Source organism: Strix aluco, chromosome 6, assembly GCF_031877795.1.
Source record: "Strix aluco isolate bStrAlu1 chromosome 6, bStrAlu1.hap1, whole genome shotgun sequence".
NCBI lineage: Eukaryota > Metazoa > Chordata > Aves > Strigiformes > Strigidae > Strix > Strix aluco.
The window spans coordinates 13,928,278-13,945,113 of record NC_133936.1 but is presented as its reverse complement, the minus strand read 5'-3'; the positions used below and the strand labels follow the sequence as shown (position 1 = coordinate 13,945,113).

At 39.8% G+C, this 16,836-nt stretch overlaps 1 protein-coding gene across 1 annotated transcript in view; it reads right to left on the bottom strand.

Moving 5' to 3' along the window:
- CLASP1 (cytoplasmic linker associated protein 1) overlaps positions 1–16,836 on the bottom strand; it is a 189,013-nt gene that overhangs the window by 79,520 nt on the left and 92,657 nt on the right. The window contains exons 9-20 of the mRNA XM_074828769.1: positions 16,647–16,799; positions 15,614–15,684; positions 14,737–14,829; positions 13,321–13,466; positions 12,436–12,571; positions 11,649–11,719; positions 10,623–10,682; positions 9,857–9,934; positions 7,148–7,315; positions 6,311–6,360; positions 4,949–5,119; positions 3,269–3,292 (exon numbers count right to left, since the gene is read on the bottom strand). Of these exons, the coding sequence (XP_074684870.1) occupies positions 3,269–3,292; positions 4,949–5,119; positions 6,311–6,360; positions 7,148–7,315; positions 9,857–9,934; positions 10,623–10,682; positions 11,649–11,719; positions 12,436–12,571; positions 13,321–13,466; positions 14,737–14,829; positions 15,614–15,684; positions 16,647–16,799 (1,221 nt within the window). The remainder of the gene's footprint in view (positions 1–3,268; positions 3,293–4,948; positions 5,120–6,310; positions 6,361–7,147; positions 7,316–9,856; positions 9,935–10,622; positions 10,683–11,648; positions 11,720–12,435; positions 12,572–13,320; positions 13,467–14,736; positions 14,830–15,613; positions 15,685–16,646; positions 16,800–16,836) is intronic.

Sequence of the window (16,836 nt, the reverse complement as noted above, 5' to 3'; positions counted from 1 at the left end):
TTTTGCACAAGAACTCCCTCCAAAGCAGAGGGTTGAGAGTACAATAGTAGCACCACTTTGCCCTACACCAACAAGCATGGGCGAATCAAGTCTGCACTTGCAAAGGGATGGACCAAGAGAACAAAGAAACCTACTACCTGAGCATTTCCATTTAAGATACCATGTACAGTCATACCTTTGAATCAAACCTTGACCTTGAGGACAAGGGAGAGCTTTAAGGCAGGGAAGAAAACAGGAATGTTGACTTCTTAAAACTTGTGTTACTCCCAAAGCCTTTGGTAAGGTGCCCAAGATGTTCAACTGAGCAGACCACTCTTTTTGAGCCTAAGTTATCTGAAAACTTAACAAACCAGATTTTATTTTCTTTCTGGTGAATAATAAAAACTATTAAAAATTGTGCTACTAACTCCAGAAACTGCAGGTTTTGTTTTAAACTTGCCAGTTTCAGGACAGACCGGCATCTATGCTTCCCCCTTTTAGGTAAGGCTTGTCTGAAGGGCTTGTCTTTAAGCTCACTTTGGAAAAAGGCAGTGGGACAACAGAAACACTCTGAACCATTATTCTGTACTAAAAGTCAGCATTACGCACCTTTTTTAAATACTCCTTGAAAAGCCATTCCATGGTAAAACAAGCAGAAACTTTTCTAAGGTTTCCTTTTAATCAGGTATAACAAACATGGCACAACTGCTACCTGCATAGCACTAGCTGTGAAGTACCAATCAAGACTATAAATGTTTAGATCTTACAAGCCTTCTGTCTGCAAAGCTTTTAATGAAGTTCAAGAGATATCCATACATGAAGGGTCTGGGCAATCAAGACATAACTGTGTACTTCATGAAGACACAGCCTCACAGCACAGAGATGACAGCAGACCTATACAGATCTAAGTGGCATATAGACTCATTCTTCATTTCCATGAGGAAGTGCATTTCAACAGCATTTGTCAATTTGGGTTGACACTACTTAAAACCAAAGGACTGATACTTGGCTCTTAACTTGAATTCTTGCCACTGGCATAATCCACTATCTTGCTCCTGTTTTGAGATGTCTGGCTCAAAAACAAAACACTGAGGAGAACTGAGGGCAAAAACAGATGGGAACTGCCAAGTTCGCACAATGCTGGCTCCTGGCTGAGGGGAAGGTGCAGAACTTTTACACTGTAGCTGCAGAAAGCCATGATGGGAACCAGACTGCAGATTTAACGTCAAGCTGAACCACACAAAAAACCCACAGGGATTTGCTCTTAAATTACTTACTGGTGACCTGCAAAAAAACCCACACAGGCATGAGTGTGGATGGAATTTCTGCTTTATGTTCCAAGAGTGTCTCTTGCACACACAGGTATTTCCAGAGCAAGGGGATGTTTTTCTCTTCCCCTGTCCCCACCCCCTTAATTTTTACATTTACGTCAAGAATATAAAGTTTTGCCTTTCCTGAAGCTCCTGACAAACTCTGCAAGATCAGGAGTTGGCAGAAGAATTTTCTCAGCCTTCATCTGTAGGATGCACTGGATCCTCAACAAAGGCTGGTTTTCCCTCAACTGTCTCAAAGTAAGACAAAAATGAAGAGTTTCAAACAGTGATTAAACTCATCCTTCAAGAGCTCTGGCTGTAGTGTGCCATGTTGTTATAATTCTCCCTGATCCTCACTCAAAAAAAAGAGAATCCCTCAGCAAAAAGAAGAGATGAGATCCAGTATTTAACACCAAGGGGACAGCAAACTCCATTTCTGAAAGTTCATCTCACAATCTTTCCCCTCAAAGCAACTTGCTGGTTTCTATTACAGATTTTCACCAAATCCAATCTGCTTCCAATATAGCTGAATAGAAAAAAAAAAAACCCTAATCAAATAAAAAACCCACCCTTTTGCATTATGACAACAAAGCATTTAATAAACTGGGAAAAAAGGTATTCCAGAGGACAGCTGTTGTAACAGGCCTCCACAAATATTATTACAGCCTAGGAGAGGATCGAGAGCTGTATAGGGTATTTTATAAATTAACATTAAACATTCAATGCTACAAAGCTAGGCCAAAAATAGAAGGATTTGAGAACTGGCAAGAAAGGAAGAAGAGAAAAAAGGGTCAACAATAAATAAAAAAGCTCAGTATCACAACAATTTGGAACTTTCATCTAATTCACTATTGATTTAGAAATACAGATGTTTAGGCCAACTACATACTCCTTATCACTGACAGATCACATAGCACAAACATTTGCCCATGATGCTGAGCCGGTTCCTGTCTCAACACTAAGATTAAGTACCAGTTCCAAAAACAGTAGAGACCTTTCCCTCTAAATAATAAATCAACGCATCAATAATAGTAAGGGAAAAACACACACGTCACAACGGCACAGTGGCACTTCTCAGACCACCACATCCAAACAAGCAGCCATCAAGGATAGGAGCACAGTCCCACAAGACAGTAATAGATCCCTTGAAAAGAGACTTGCATCAGGAAAAAATGGGTTTGTTGGGGGAGGTGGGGGGGTGGGGGTGGTGCTGTCTTCATTCTGTGTAGAAGACATTCTTGTTTTCAACTCCTGTCTACCTCATAAAAAGTGATTTCCCAGTGATCTTTCTTGCTTGAGAAACACGAAATGAACAAGCTTTGACAACAAGCCAGAGAAACAGACTGGGAGCCCTCCCAAACTAGCAGACTCAGTGTTCTTGAAAAAAAAGCCTTTCCTCCAACTGTCTTAGATGTAAGCCATCTCACACAAACAGTTAACAACAAAAAGAGAGCTCAGGTTTAAAGAGGTTGACTAAATACTCCTTCCCTAGAGATCATTGTTTACTGTCCTCATTTTTCTGCCATGTGATCAACTCATTCAATTCTCTCGCTGCCCAGTCTCTTCCCGAAAGCGTTTGGCAGTTGCGACCTGAGCTTTGGATGGAAAAACACAGCAAACCTTTACACATCATGGAGCAAGAAAACACAAGCCCTGTGTTGTTTTTTCTGTTTTGCTTTGGTTTTAATCTGTGAGCAGGTCACCTTCAACCAAAAGCAGTGCTTGAAACTTGAAACCCACATACAACTTTGTGATCGGAAGTCAAGTCATAAAAGCATACTAGTGCCTATTACCAGAGAGGAGCTTGAAGAGAAAGTGAAGAATACCCCATGGCATCAAAATGAGCAGGACAACCATGCAACACTTCATGCAGGTCACCAGTGAACATGGATGAGAACCAGATAACACTTTGAGAACAGAGACCAGGTAGGGTGGTACGACTGTGGACACACCTCAGTTACACAGAGACTGCTTACCCTCGGTTTTAGTGGTAGTACCATCTTTAGGCAAATTAAAAAAAAACAAGGAAAGGGTTAATAGGGAAAATTAGTAACATCCACAGAAGTGGACACTATATATTAGCTACAGTAATATGCAAAAAAATTTAACACAATTCATGAAAAAAGTTTGACTCAGCAGCAAATCAAATCTTGACGTATCTGAAGAACACACTTGCAGCTTTTATCTCCTCCAATAACCAACCTTTGCCAAACTCCATTTTCATTGCTTGTCTCACCATTTCTCTCATGGGAATGTACAGGTGACAAATGTCCCTACTAGCTCAAAAGGAAGCAGGCTCCTTCAGGAGCAGCCATGCCTGCATCACTTCGAGTGCATTTGCTGCTTTTCTCCTACAGTCTCTTTTAAGAGCAAGACTAACACAGTATTCAGTCTCCTGCTTCAAGGACAAACCCCACTTTAGTAGATACTTCCCCCCTTATGTTCTTCCTCGTGACATAAGATTTTTCGAAAGCAGTTTAGCCACAGAAGCCAGTATGCATTGTGACTGAAAAATGGTTGCACCTATAAGCTCAAAAGCATGCTATTATGTGATCAACTTCCTATTCTGTCTTATTTTTTCACTGCAACGTGTCTAAATCTTGAACTGAGTATGAACAATTTAAATCAGAATAAGAATTCAACTTCTGAACCAAATACAACCAACACATTTAAGTGAAGATAAAATATTTCAGGTATGAAAGAAACCAGTCTACAAAAGGAATCTATAGAAATCATCCCTATATAACTCACCAAGCATATTTTATCAGACTAAAGACCAAATGCCCTACACTAAGGAGAAGCTACTTTTCAACTGACTCCGTGAAGACAATCTATACAGCTTAAATCAAGATCACTGATTTCTGATTTTTCTTTCTCTTGTAAAGTTAAATCGATGAAAAGTCTGGAATTAGATTTGCATGAAACCAGCAGAACGAGAAACTAGCTCAGATGATCAGCTCTACTCATAACCAAGTTGAAGCTCTGCAAATATGGTGTCAATCACCACCTTGCATTTCCTCCTCCATGACTCCTTCAACAGCATCTCCAGGAGAGAAAGATCAAATGCAAACTTTGTTGTAAGAAACCCTGAAGCACCTGAAAGCGATATATGATGCTCTGAGAGAATACCGTGACGTGCGGCTCTAATCCAAAGAGAGTCAGCATAAGGAACAGATACTTATATCTTGTGTGGTGAGATGGGAAGGTCAACTTCTCTTTTCTTCTACGTCTTTCTCTTGTAAAACAGAAAGCGATCAAACTCACTAAGATGTACTATTCAAAGTATAAAACAATTAACGGAAAATCAGTTTCAGGAAAGGAGGGGAGGAAGAGAAGGAAGAGAGACAGGGGGACATGTCAAAAGGAATTGAGCAGTATTTTCCTCAACAACGTCCCAGAATTGTAGTAAGATCTGCTTTTCCCCAGAAAGAAGAGTGAGACGCAGACTATTATACAATTCAAAAACTAAGAAGTTGCTTCAAGTCAGTTCTGTTGCAAATTTTTTCCTTAATTCCAAAGGGCAAGAGATCACACACTGATCCTGGAGAGCTGGTAACTCAGAGATATGTTCTTCTAGTTAAATATTCAAATAAAACTATGAGGCACTTTCTGCTAGTAAAGAAAGCTAACTGCAAGAGTAGAACATGTAGATTTACCTAGTGATGCGTATGAGCCTGGGGGCAAGGCTGCAGCAGAACTGAAGGGGGTGGATGCTCCAGAAGACGTCACTTTTGACTTGGCACTAGCTGCTGCATTCACATCGACGTCACTGCGGGATCGCTGCAGAGATCCTGGTGTTGACACAGATTTTGTACTTACTGTAGATGCTGCAGATGGGAGTGGGAGATCCAGAATAAAGAAGATTAATTTTTTGAGCTGTGTGCTTCAAAGAACCTGACAAGCAGTTTAATGTACTATTTTTAATGCTCCCTGCTGGCACTGAAATACCTCAACTAAGAATGCTTTATCAGGGCAATGTGGGCTTCCCCACATTGCCTGCAAAGATATTTCAATGCTTACTGATGCTATCTCTAAGAACTTTATCAGACACTAACCTAAATGCTGAGATCAAAAAGGCTGCCAGGCCAGTAATAAAGAAATTTCTAACAGAACCTAGATGGGAAAGTTCAACCACAGTACCCATCACCAGCTTGTAAGTTGCTGGCCAAAACAGACCTGCAGGTCCTTCAGTCCAGGTTCTAACTTCCTTCCCAGCACCTCATCTTCTCATGAGGGCTGCTGTTCCCATCACTTGTTGACGCTTACCCTCTTAAGCATGAAGCTGGACTACTCAGCTGCAAACAAACATGCACTTGTGTGCACAATCAAGTAGGTTACACAGCAGTATCTCCTTGAATCAAAGGTCTCAGTAGGGTGTACTGTATACGCAAACCAGCCAGAACCCAATCTTGGTCAGGTATAGAAGGCAGCTTCTCTTCTACCAACAAAATTTTGTCTATTATATTCTGTATTAAAATGTATTATTTAGTTTATTGTATATATTTACTTAGGACAGGAAAGCTGCACCTAAATATTCCATCTGACATTAAAAACAGATTAGCAACAAGATGGAATTTAACACTGTAGGACTTGTGTGCAGACAATGCCTCCAGTAAGTGCTGAAACCACAGAGAATAAATGACAGAAAATTGTAAAGCTGAGTGTACCATTAGCCTATGTAGCTGTATGTCTTAGCATCAGCAGTAGTTTATTCCAGCTATTGCACAGCTAAACATACCTTGGCTACAATTTTCAAGGCTTTTTAGGCTTTCCTTTAGATGTAAGTAATAACAGATTTACTAACTTTCAAAAGCATCATGATATCAGCAGTTGATGCACAGAAATGTGGTGTACAACCCAAAACTAACTAAAAATTTTACATACTAAGTTGCCATTTTAAGGAGCAGTAAACAGTGATCAAAACTGCTCTTTGTATATCATAGTGTCTGAAATTCTCATCCTAATTCATCACACTTCCTCAGCAACACCTGAGCACATTTTTCAGCTCCTGTCCTCACCTCTAGATGTAGTACTTCCAGTGGGACTTCTTTTGGCAGACAATGGACGGCTAGAAGTTAATATAAATATTTATTAAAACAAAACTAGCATTTCATAGTCATCAGTAACAGTGCTACTCTGTTCCCTCAGTACACAATTGAGTTAATAGGAAGTTATTTATATACAGGAATAGACTAACAAAGCTTATTTTTTAAGAATAAATACAGCACCACCATGAAATTCTTTACAAAAGCACTAAGAAAAAAATTAGTGTGCACATTATCGGAGTAAGAAGAGATTTTTAAGAATGCTTTTTGTAGATTTTAAAAGTTACACCAGTAAGTTATGGATATTTTTCATACAGGTCTTACACTTATATTGCAGACGTTTGGAGCCTTAGATGACTGTATCTCTAAGAGAAACTAAACCACATACATTCAACAGAAGAGTTACATATTGACTTTGCAGTTACAACTCAAATTTAGTTCAGTCATTTTTCTTCCTCTTATATGGACAGAGGCCAACTTACACCTCTAGGATTAATGCTAAACAGAGAATTGCAATCCAAGCATTGTTTTAAGCACACCTGGAAGGAATGACTAACAGTATCTGCTGAGCACAAAAAGCTTCCTAGAAAATTATTTATGAAGTCAAGATAACGATTATTTTTTTTAAAGCCAGTAATGGGTTTTGGTGGCTTTTTATTTTAATACAATGTTAGCTAAAAAAATCTTGGAGTGAGCAAGTGCTGAGGCCAAACAATGACCAGATGAGACAACGCAATGCAATGGCTCCCTCCAATTCAATGGAGCTATCTGCAGTTGTTTAAATTGAGGTAGTGACATCGAAGGACTTACTTGAGACTCTCCTGGGAGCTGGAGGAGGAGCGATCCGACTGTGGCAAGGACACGATGCTGTCAGAGTTCTTCAAATGTGACTGCAGGGCCTTCTGGTAGGAAGACTCCAAGGTGTGGTACAAATGCTCTGCCTCTCGGCTGAAGTGACTGTGGAATCCCCAGTAACACCTGGAAACAAGGCACAATACTGTGAACATCTCCTTGTTGTGTTTTAGGGGGCAGTGGAGCACAGGTGCAGACAGAGCCCTTTTCACTACTGGTATTAGTGGGCTCATTAGCCCAGTCATTTCAACCATCTATTGCCCCTATAACATGCTTAAGACATGTCACTTTCTTCAACCCATTGTATTGTTCGAACAGCTACACAGAAGACAAACCTAATGAAGAGAGGAACGCAGCATTTGGCATGCTGTAAAAACATAAGTAGCCAACAATGCTTTATTACAAAAGAAACCCTCATTCTTCAAGCTGTCTACCATACACAGGAGATGGTAGACCTACTAGACTGATACTAATTTGGGACTAGGTGCTCAATAGCTACTTCAAAAACATGCCAAACGCAGAACACACATGCATGGGTCTGATTCAGGAAAGCACCAGCTGGGGTTGTTTTCTTCTGTAAGTTTAACAAACAGCTCTCCTACAATGCTGCACAGACAAATCATCTGTACTGAGCTGAGGCTGTTGCCTATCTTTTTGGGAAGAAATAACAAGGAATAGGAAAGAGATGCTCCTATAGAATTCCAATCAGTGCCATGCTGAAAATAAAAGAGCATTTTAAGATGAGGGAAGAATTCCTCTCTGGTCCAAATGTCTTGGCTGATGGCTAAACACCATTCACTCTTGTCTCAAAGGAGATGAAGACTCTCCGCACTTTTCAGGGGGCAACTAATGGGCAGTTTAAGAGTAATATCGTTAGCTCAAATGAACCAAGAATTGTTTGTGTGTGACAGCCAGTCCTCAGAGCCTCAGAGAAGTTACATGCATTTTCACATCACTAGAAGGAACGAAATTTCTCTTACAATCAGCCACACTGTTAATTAAGAAACATGGAAAGAGAGATTAAGCATGCTCTCTGAAGTCTCACGCCATTCTCCTTGCTGACTATTCAGCTTAACTAGTCACTTGCTGTGAAGTCTCAGTGCCTACTGTATTTTTCAGTAACGGACATGTTACCTTTCAAAAGGATTTAAACAGTCCTACTGTGAAACACCTCTGCATGTAACATAGCATTTAGATTAATAAAATTTATTGTTCATTGATTTCATGTTTTACAGCATCCTTTCTGAAGAAAAATGTTCCTATAGTGTTCTGTTCAGAAGAGCATGATCCTAGTATATCACCATACTACCATACGTACAATCACATTAATGAAAATGCAAGAGATCAACAGAAAAAAATTAATTGCATTGTTTCCTATAGATACACACAAAGATATTATTTCAGTATCATAAAATATTTGCTTGATTTAGGATACCATTTAGCAGCATACTAGCACAAAGACTTTTATTTCAAGAGTAGCAAATAATTATAGAATAGGCTATTTCAGTTGGAAGGGACATACAACAGTCATCTAGTTCAACTGCCTGACCAATTCAGGGCTGACCAAAAGTTAAAGCATGTTGTTAAGGGCATTGTCAAAATGTCTCTTAAACACTGACAGGCTTGGAACATCAACTGCCTCTCTAGGAAGCCTGTTGCAGCATTTGACCACCCTCAGTCAAGAAATGCTTCCTAATGTCCAGTCTAAACCTTCTCTGGCACAACTTTGAACCATTCCCACTCATCCTATCACTGGATCCCAGGGAGAAGAGATCAGCACCCCCCTCTCCACTTCCCCTCCTCAGGAAGCTGTAGGGAGCAATGAGGTCACCCCGCAGCCTCCTTTTTTCCAAACTAGACAAGCCCAAAGTCCTCAGAGGACACTCCCTTCCAGCCCTTTCACCAGCTTTGCTGCCCTCCTCCAGACACGTTCAAGGACCATCATATCCTTCTTAAAACTGGGGGGCTCAGAACTGTACACGCTACTCAAGGTGAGGCTGCACCAACGCTGAATACGGCAGGATAATCACCTCTTTTGCCTGGCTGTTTATGCTGTGTTTGATGCACCCCAGGATGCAGTTTGCCCTCTTGGCTGCCAGGGCACACCGCTGACTCACATTGAGCCTGATGTCGACTGGCACCCCCTGATCCCTTTCTTGCAGGGCTGCTCTCCAGCCACTTCTCTCCCAATTTATACTTGTGCCCAGCATTACTCCATCCTAGGTCTTGCACACAGGCCAAAAAGAAAAGAAAAATTAGAAATAACAGTATTTTTGAACTAAACAGAAGAAATCTCAGTTAACTACAAGCAACTCAAACATCAAAAAAAAGAGACAAGGTTACTAGCTCTCAACTCTAGAACAACTCAGGTAAGCATTTTACCTACTCAGACAGATAAGAATACAATAACATATTAAAAGAACAAAGTGAAACAAGCACCATCAGAAGATGCGATACATATATACGTCAGCCCCATGGGATCACCTCATATGACATCTCCTGCTGAAGTGCACACTCCCACTGAAGCCAAGGGAAAGGTGGCATCAACTGCCAGGATAACATAATTTGTCTGGACTCCAGTCTCCAACATGCAATACCACTGACTCACAACACAATAGGGGCAAAGAACAGGAGGAAGAAAAGACACCAACAACAGCTTCCACTTACTTTCTTGCCTCTATCCTGGCTTCAGAGTCTGCATCATGAATTCCCTTCTTTATTGTTTCAGCTAACACTGATATGTGTCTGAAATAAGAAGGAAAACATTATCCAGCAGTCCAGAAAGATGCCTCACACTTAGAAAGAAATGACTAACTTGGTTTTGTCTTGCTGTTCAAGAACAAATAGTTCATCACATCCTCCCATTTCCATGTAAGAACCTTTGGAGCCTTTATTTATTTACTCTTACAAGTCAGTTTTATTTCACCCACACTGCTGACTAGGAAAAGACAAGCAGCATTCTTCATAGGTCAGTCTTTAGTTAGCTATTGAAACTGCCTGCGTGCAAAAACACTCTCTTAACGCTTAAGTAGTCTTGCACAGTCTAGGACTAAGGAAATTGTGTCTCAGTCTCTTCTCCCAGTTACTTTCACTGTTGATTTGACTGAAGCTGTAGAACTGCAGAAGCCTCAGAAGCTCCTGATAGACATTACCTCATCAACTTACTTTAGGATGCAAAAGAAAAAAGGAAAAATCTCTTAAGTTCAGGGATTCACTCAGCCAGGTTTTCCAAGGCTGGCACAGGAGACAGACTCACCGAACTATGACTGCCAGAACTACAGGGACAAATGGTGTGTGTGCATGTACATACGTGCTTTTTTTGTGGCAAAAGTATCTCTACTAGAGCTACCTGATATAACATCACCTCCTGGATTGTCCTTTTTCCAGAATTAACCTCCCCAGACATAAGCAGGAGAGAGCTTACAGATCTTACCTTTCCAGTGAGTGTGTTTGCCACTCCTGCAACAGCAAGTCTAAAAATTCAAAACAGCGCCTGAGAAAAGAAAGAGAAGAAATGCTGAGTTCTCCAAGTTAACAGAGGCACACTGACTTTGCCATACCTGCCTCTGAACAACAGACATCTTGTATTATGAAGCTTTTGGGGACATTAGAATTCAGTAACAACCCCAATAAAAACATCAACATCTCTACAAACACCATCAATAAACAGTCTGGTGGTAACCAGAGACAGCTCACTACAGAGAAGTCTGAGAGAGGCCTTGACATAAAACAATCCAGAAAGCCCCCTTTTTCATTAAACAGGATACAGACCCAGAAGATCCATGCTAATGATACTTTGTACCTGTTAATTCAGGCTTCAGAAGGAAACTTCACATTTAACTTCATGTGGAGACAGATCTTTTCAACTTTAATCTCCCTTCCTCACTTCAGGAAACTAAGACACAAGTGTGCTGTTATTTATTCAAGGTTTGACACCAAATTCAGCAACCACAAAGGTCCTATTTTTGTCTAACTAGCTAATCTACATGGACCAGGCAAGAGTCTCTCAGTGAGGTAGCAGACTGAAGTACACTTAGATTTTAAGTGCAGAGAGGACCATTAGCACATCCAGTCCAACTTCCACATGATGCTATCATAGAACATTACTTCTGCTGACTGGCCCAAAGAAAATGTGTCACTATAATGGCTAGTAGTGGAGAATACAAACATGTCTGTAAAGAAGGCAAAATAATATGATGTTGTAATGACATGTAAGCACAAAGATTAGATTAAAAAAAACCATTCCTCTTTGCAGAAAAGTGCCTTTACTTCTCTGCAGTGCTGCGGCTTACACAAGATAGCTGACTTCAAATTTGATCCCAACTCATGGGGAAGAATGAGATGCATTCTTTAGTAAGTGTGCATATCAACTCTTTACGTGAATAAAAACAAATACATGAAAGTACATGTGAACCTATTTACTGGTAAAAAAGAGAGTAAATTCAAACTAAATGCTTACCTTCTAACTGCAACAGACTTGGAGGTACAATTACTGGTTATGATGGGTATTAATCGAGGGATGTGCGTATGCTAGAAGAAAACAAACAATAAAATCAGGAAGAAATCTTTACACCACAGTTCCATGGAATGAAAAGCCACCTCCTTCAGCCACCTGAGCCCAGCATGCAGCTATTTATTTTTTGTTCAATTCTTAAAAATAGAACTGCTAAATAAAGGAACACTAACAGATAGACAGATATTTTATTATTAAAATATTTTATCTGTTAAAAGTTCTTTAACAGATATTTTATTTTCTTCTATAATGACAGGCTGCAGTGAGTCAAGGAGTTGAAGTCACTGCAAGAGGATCTAAACCATCAGTGGTGACAACCTGAGACATATCAGACTATCTACAGCTTCCTCAGTGAATCACTAGCCAGAAGTCACCTCTGTGACCTAATGTTTTTAGGAAATACACACTGTGAGGAGTTTTAGAGCATAATTAAGAGGATGAGTCTGTCCTGTAAGGCAGGTTTAAAACCCATTCAAAGAAAAAAGTTTGCTCAGCTCTTAGAGGGATGGAAATACCTTACTCTGCAAAGAAACATTTTTCCTACTATTTTGGCAGGGCTTAACTATCATCATCTATACAAGGCTGCATGACATCTGAGACAGCCAAGCCCAGCACAATCAGAAAAGTAGATTAGGCACTTAATCTAATTCTCATTGCAGCAACATTCATATTTCCTCAGAAACACCACAGTATTTGGAAATGATAACATTGTTCTCTTTTGATGTATACTTACTCGAATGATTAATCTAACTGCTACAACACCAGAAGTGGCCATGACTTTGGCACTATTTGGAATTAGATTAAAAATTGTTGGCATGATGGCTTCTGCCCCATGGTCAAACTTGTTTCCCAAAACTGATGACAAATGTCTGAAAAACAGAATGAAGTCATGCTGGTAAGCGTGCTGAGGATTAAGCGAGTCAGACTTCTACAGAATATCTGACATAAGCACATCTGACATCTCAATCTTCGCAACTGTCACCTCCTCTCCAAGTCCAAAGGACAGAGAACATCATGTTACAAAAAATAGTTCCTTCACTTTCATTTCAAACTCGTGTTCTATTTTCATCCGAACTCTGAGAAACAGTAACTTCAGTGTAACAAGCACAGCTAAAAATTTATTATCAAATGGGATCATGCTGAAAGAATGCATCTTTATGAACTTGTGAGTTTATATTAGTTTCTCTGAAACTGCCTATTTTGCCTTGACATGCACAAATTTTCAAAAAAGCTGTTAGAAACATTGCAGCACCCTTTTTCTTGAAGCATTTCACAAAGAATAAACCATCAAAAATAAAAACTGCCTCAATCCAAACCAGAACAAAACATACACATTTTCAGATTTATTGTTCAATCCTTCGCTAGTCGGTGCATGAACACACGGCTTGCTCATTCATTCAGCATCTCAAATCAGCATCATTTAACACTCAGGAACACAGTTTGGCAGAACTACAATTAGTGGCCTACATGGACAGTTTTAAACAGCTGTAGCAAAATCGTATTCTACCTGTAACTGTGTAGTATTAGTAGCATGAATTACATCCTAAATGTGTTTTAACCAGTGTGTTGTTTCTTTTTTCTACATCACATTTTAAGCACATTAAGAAAGTAAACTTACCCCAATGTGATACAAGCCTCTCGTACTACTTGAGATCGCAGGTCTTTAGCAGATAATTTAAACGCTCCATCCAAAAGTCTTAAGTGTTGGAAGAAGTTATCATATTCTGCAGCTCCAGCCAAAAGTAAGGACCGGATCTTTTTCAACTATTAGCACCATAAAAGAAAGCAGTGACTGTTAATAAGCAATAAATACAAGGTCAGTTAAGTTCAGGGCTGATACTCTGTTTCCAGGGCCCTTGTTCTTAAATTCCAAGCAATTTTATTATTTCAGATCTTACATTCAACTCATAGATTAACATACTAAGTACGATAATATAAACACGGTTATAGAAGTCCATAAGTGTTGCACACAGCTACTCAAATTGTATTGTTAATAACATGACCACTACTTTTTAAGCCAAAAGATGTCTTAAAGGTTCTCCTCTATTCCCCTTAGAAACCACCTATTTACAATAGCTTCTAAAGCTTAGGTCCTCTCCCAGCTGACTGTTGCATAAAAATGATGACTAGACTTAAAGGGCATGGCTCATACTCAGATCTGAGTGACACTGCCTTGTATCTAGAATATGTCCATTGACTTCATTAAAATTATCTGGCTCTAATAGAAGTGGAACCCCGACCCCATCAAAACAGGAAATTTTCTATTAATTTTACAGGGTCAACCATTTCATCCTACAGGAATTCTTTTGGACAACTTCACAGGCCCTCATGGATACTGATGTGCCTGTACAGTGCCCCAATTTAAGCTCATTGTAACTCAGAGCACAGCAAACAAAAAAACCTGAAGCAAGCTGAATCAGCACAGTTTGCCACTCAGGATCTGTAATACAGGATTTGACAGACATGTCGAAGTTCCTACACAAGTGATGAAAGTCTACAGTGTAGACAAGATCATGCATCTATTTATATGATGAAAATACGGCTCACCTCAGTAAATAAAACTCAATCTTGGCATGCATATCTTCCACATTTCCCACAGTCATATTTATTTACTCAAAACTTAAGTGTGTAAGTTCTTTCTGAATTATTTTACACCTCTTTTTGCAAAAGTATAAATAAATTCTCTATAAGCAAAGTGACCTTCTGTCTCATCAGGAAGTTTTAAGATATTCTGAATACCACTTTTGACTTCAGCACCTGCTTGCAAATTTCCAGCTTCACACCTGGATTTGCTGCATGACTTCCACTTCAACCTGATGCTGTCTCAACAGATTCTTGTATATCAAATAGCATTATTCTTCATAAATGTGGTTTAAATTCAGTCTCAAAAGGAGCTTGGGGGAACATAACAGATGCTCATCACTTCAGATACATTTTAACCTTACTCCAAGGTTCTTCCAATACCCTCTTCATGGGATTAAGCTCAGTGCAGAAAAGCTTTATATTAATAGAACTCATTATGCTCACTACTTACCGCGGAAACTCTTTGTTCCCAGTCGTGCTTATCATCTGATAGTATCTCTCTTATTTTGTTTATGGATTCCTCAAGATCCCGGCTGGAATAAATCTGCAAATTTAAATAAAGAGTAGCACCATAATGCAAGATTTAGTCCAGAAAATCAGATCACTTCCCAAATACATTCTCACATTCTTTGTTCCTCATGTGCTAGCCTTGGACACAGCTGCAAAGAATTTACATCCATTTCCTGCAATCAAAAATTACTAAATAACTACAAGATGATTAAAGGGTCATATTTTATTATTATACTACATTTTCACAATTTTAAGCAGCATTCCCTCAGCTACTAGTGGCTATATTAGTCAAGACATATAGAAGATCATGAGTGATACATGTGCTGTTCAGCTGTCCCAAAAATAAAGCTCTGGTAAAGGAGAGAGCATATGTGACACATCTCAGCTATCCAGCTAAATCTATCAGCAAACATGCACTGTCTGGTTGTCGCACTCACAACAGCAGCAATCCTGGAGACACAAGTCACCTTTCAGTTCCCAGATGGTACAGATGAAACGTGGAGAGGCTTCTGCTGACTTAAGTTTTTGTTTGACCAGACTGCACTGTGCAGCACACACATCCAGTTCCAGCTCCATCACACTTGCGATACCTCTATCACAACCCTCCCACCCCCATTCCTCCCACTTCTGAGGGTTTCACACAAAATACTGGCAGATACCACCATTTAAAACTTGCCTCCCTCCAACTTCTAATTTGCCTTCCCCTTAAAGATTTGTCAACATCACAGTGAAGCCCAATTTGTCAGTGATTAGGACTAGATCCTATATCCATCTTCTGCTTTTTAATACTGTGTGTTTTAACATGTAATTCTACTTACCTGAACCGTTGGGACATCTTCAAATGCCTTAATGAAGTCTTCTTCATCCACAGCACCTGCTCCCTCTTTGGCTGCTGACATACAAATGAAAAAGCCTTTTCAATCTTCTTATCAACAAGAGAATCAATTAAGAAACCACCAGCTATCAAGGCACCTAATCAGGAGAAAGTTCACTATCCATGCAGCCTCAGAGTGCTGCAGAGGTAATGAAAGCAGAGACAGGGAAATTCAACGCTAGGCACAGACAAGACATTCACAGCATCCTTCAACTCCTAGGCACAGAGGGCACATTAAGGAAGTCATTACAGTAGTCACTCAACAGTTAGGGGACACAGTCTGAAAGATGAAAGGGAATATTTGCTTTAATTATATGGGAGATTTTATTTTAAAAGATTTAATCCTATCTATAATAGATGAAGGTGCAGATCTGACAGGTGCACAAACAGACATATGATAAGGAAGATAAATAGTCTCTGGAATACTAATCAGATTAGAGACTGTCTGATATGAGGAACTTTCTCCATTTCTCTAAGTCACATGTTGAATTATAATCACAAGTAGAATTATTGCTCACATTCAGAATTACTGCTCAGTTTTCTTTGTGCACCATCATTACTGGCAATGCCCAAAGGTCTCAGAAGAAAGCCAGTGTATCAGTTTTAGACTGCATGGGTTGAAGTTTATCATGTAGCTGTAAGCAGCCTGCCTCAGTTTAGCTAAAGAGTTGCAGCTATAAAGGCAAAAATCTACATGCTGCAATGCTGACATGATTTACTCAAAGCCCTCAGTGCACAACTGGACAGGTCCAACCTTTCACAAATGCAAAACGTGTTATAGGGATGTGGGGACTGCTTGGAGATTCACCCTTCCAATGTATGTTGTGACATACAGACAATGTACATGCTGTGATTTCACAGGGAAAAATTTGTTACTAGATCCTGGAGGTCAGTCTGAAAGTCCTTGCAATAAGTTCAAGCATGAACACTATAAATACTTCCCATAAAAGGTCAATTCATATATGCTATTGGCTTACTTGAAGACTTGGAGCCCAGAGCTGCAGACCCAAGTCTGCGGGTAGTCCCCATCCCAACTCTGCGTGAGTTTGCAGGGGCCTTTGAAGATGTAGAGGAGCTGGCTGAGGAAGGTCTGTTCCCATCCACAGAGTCTTCATCGTCAAAAATTTTATCTGCCAAAAAAAGCACATTCAGCCATAAATCCGATGA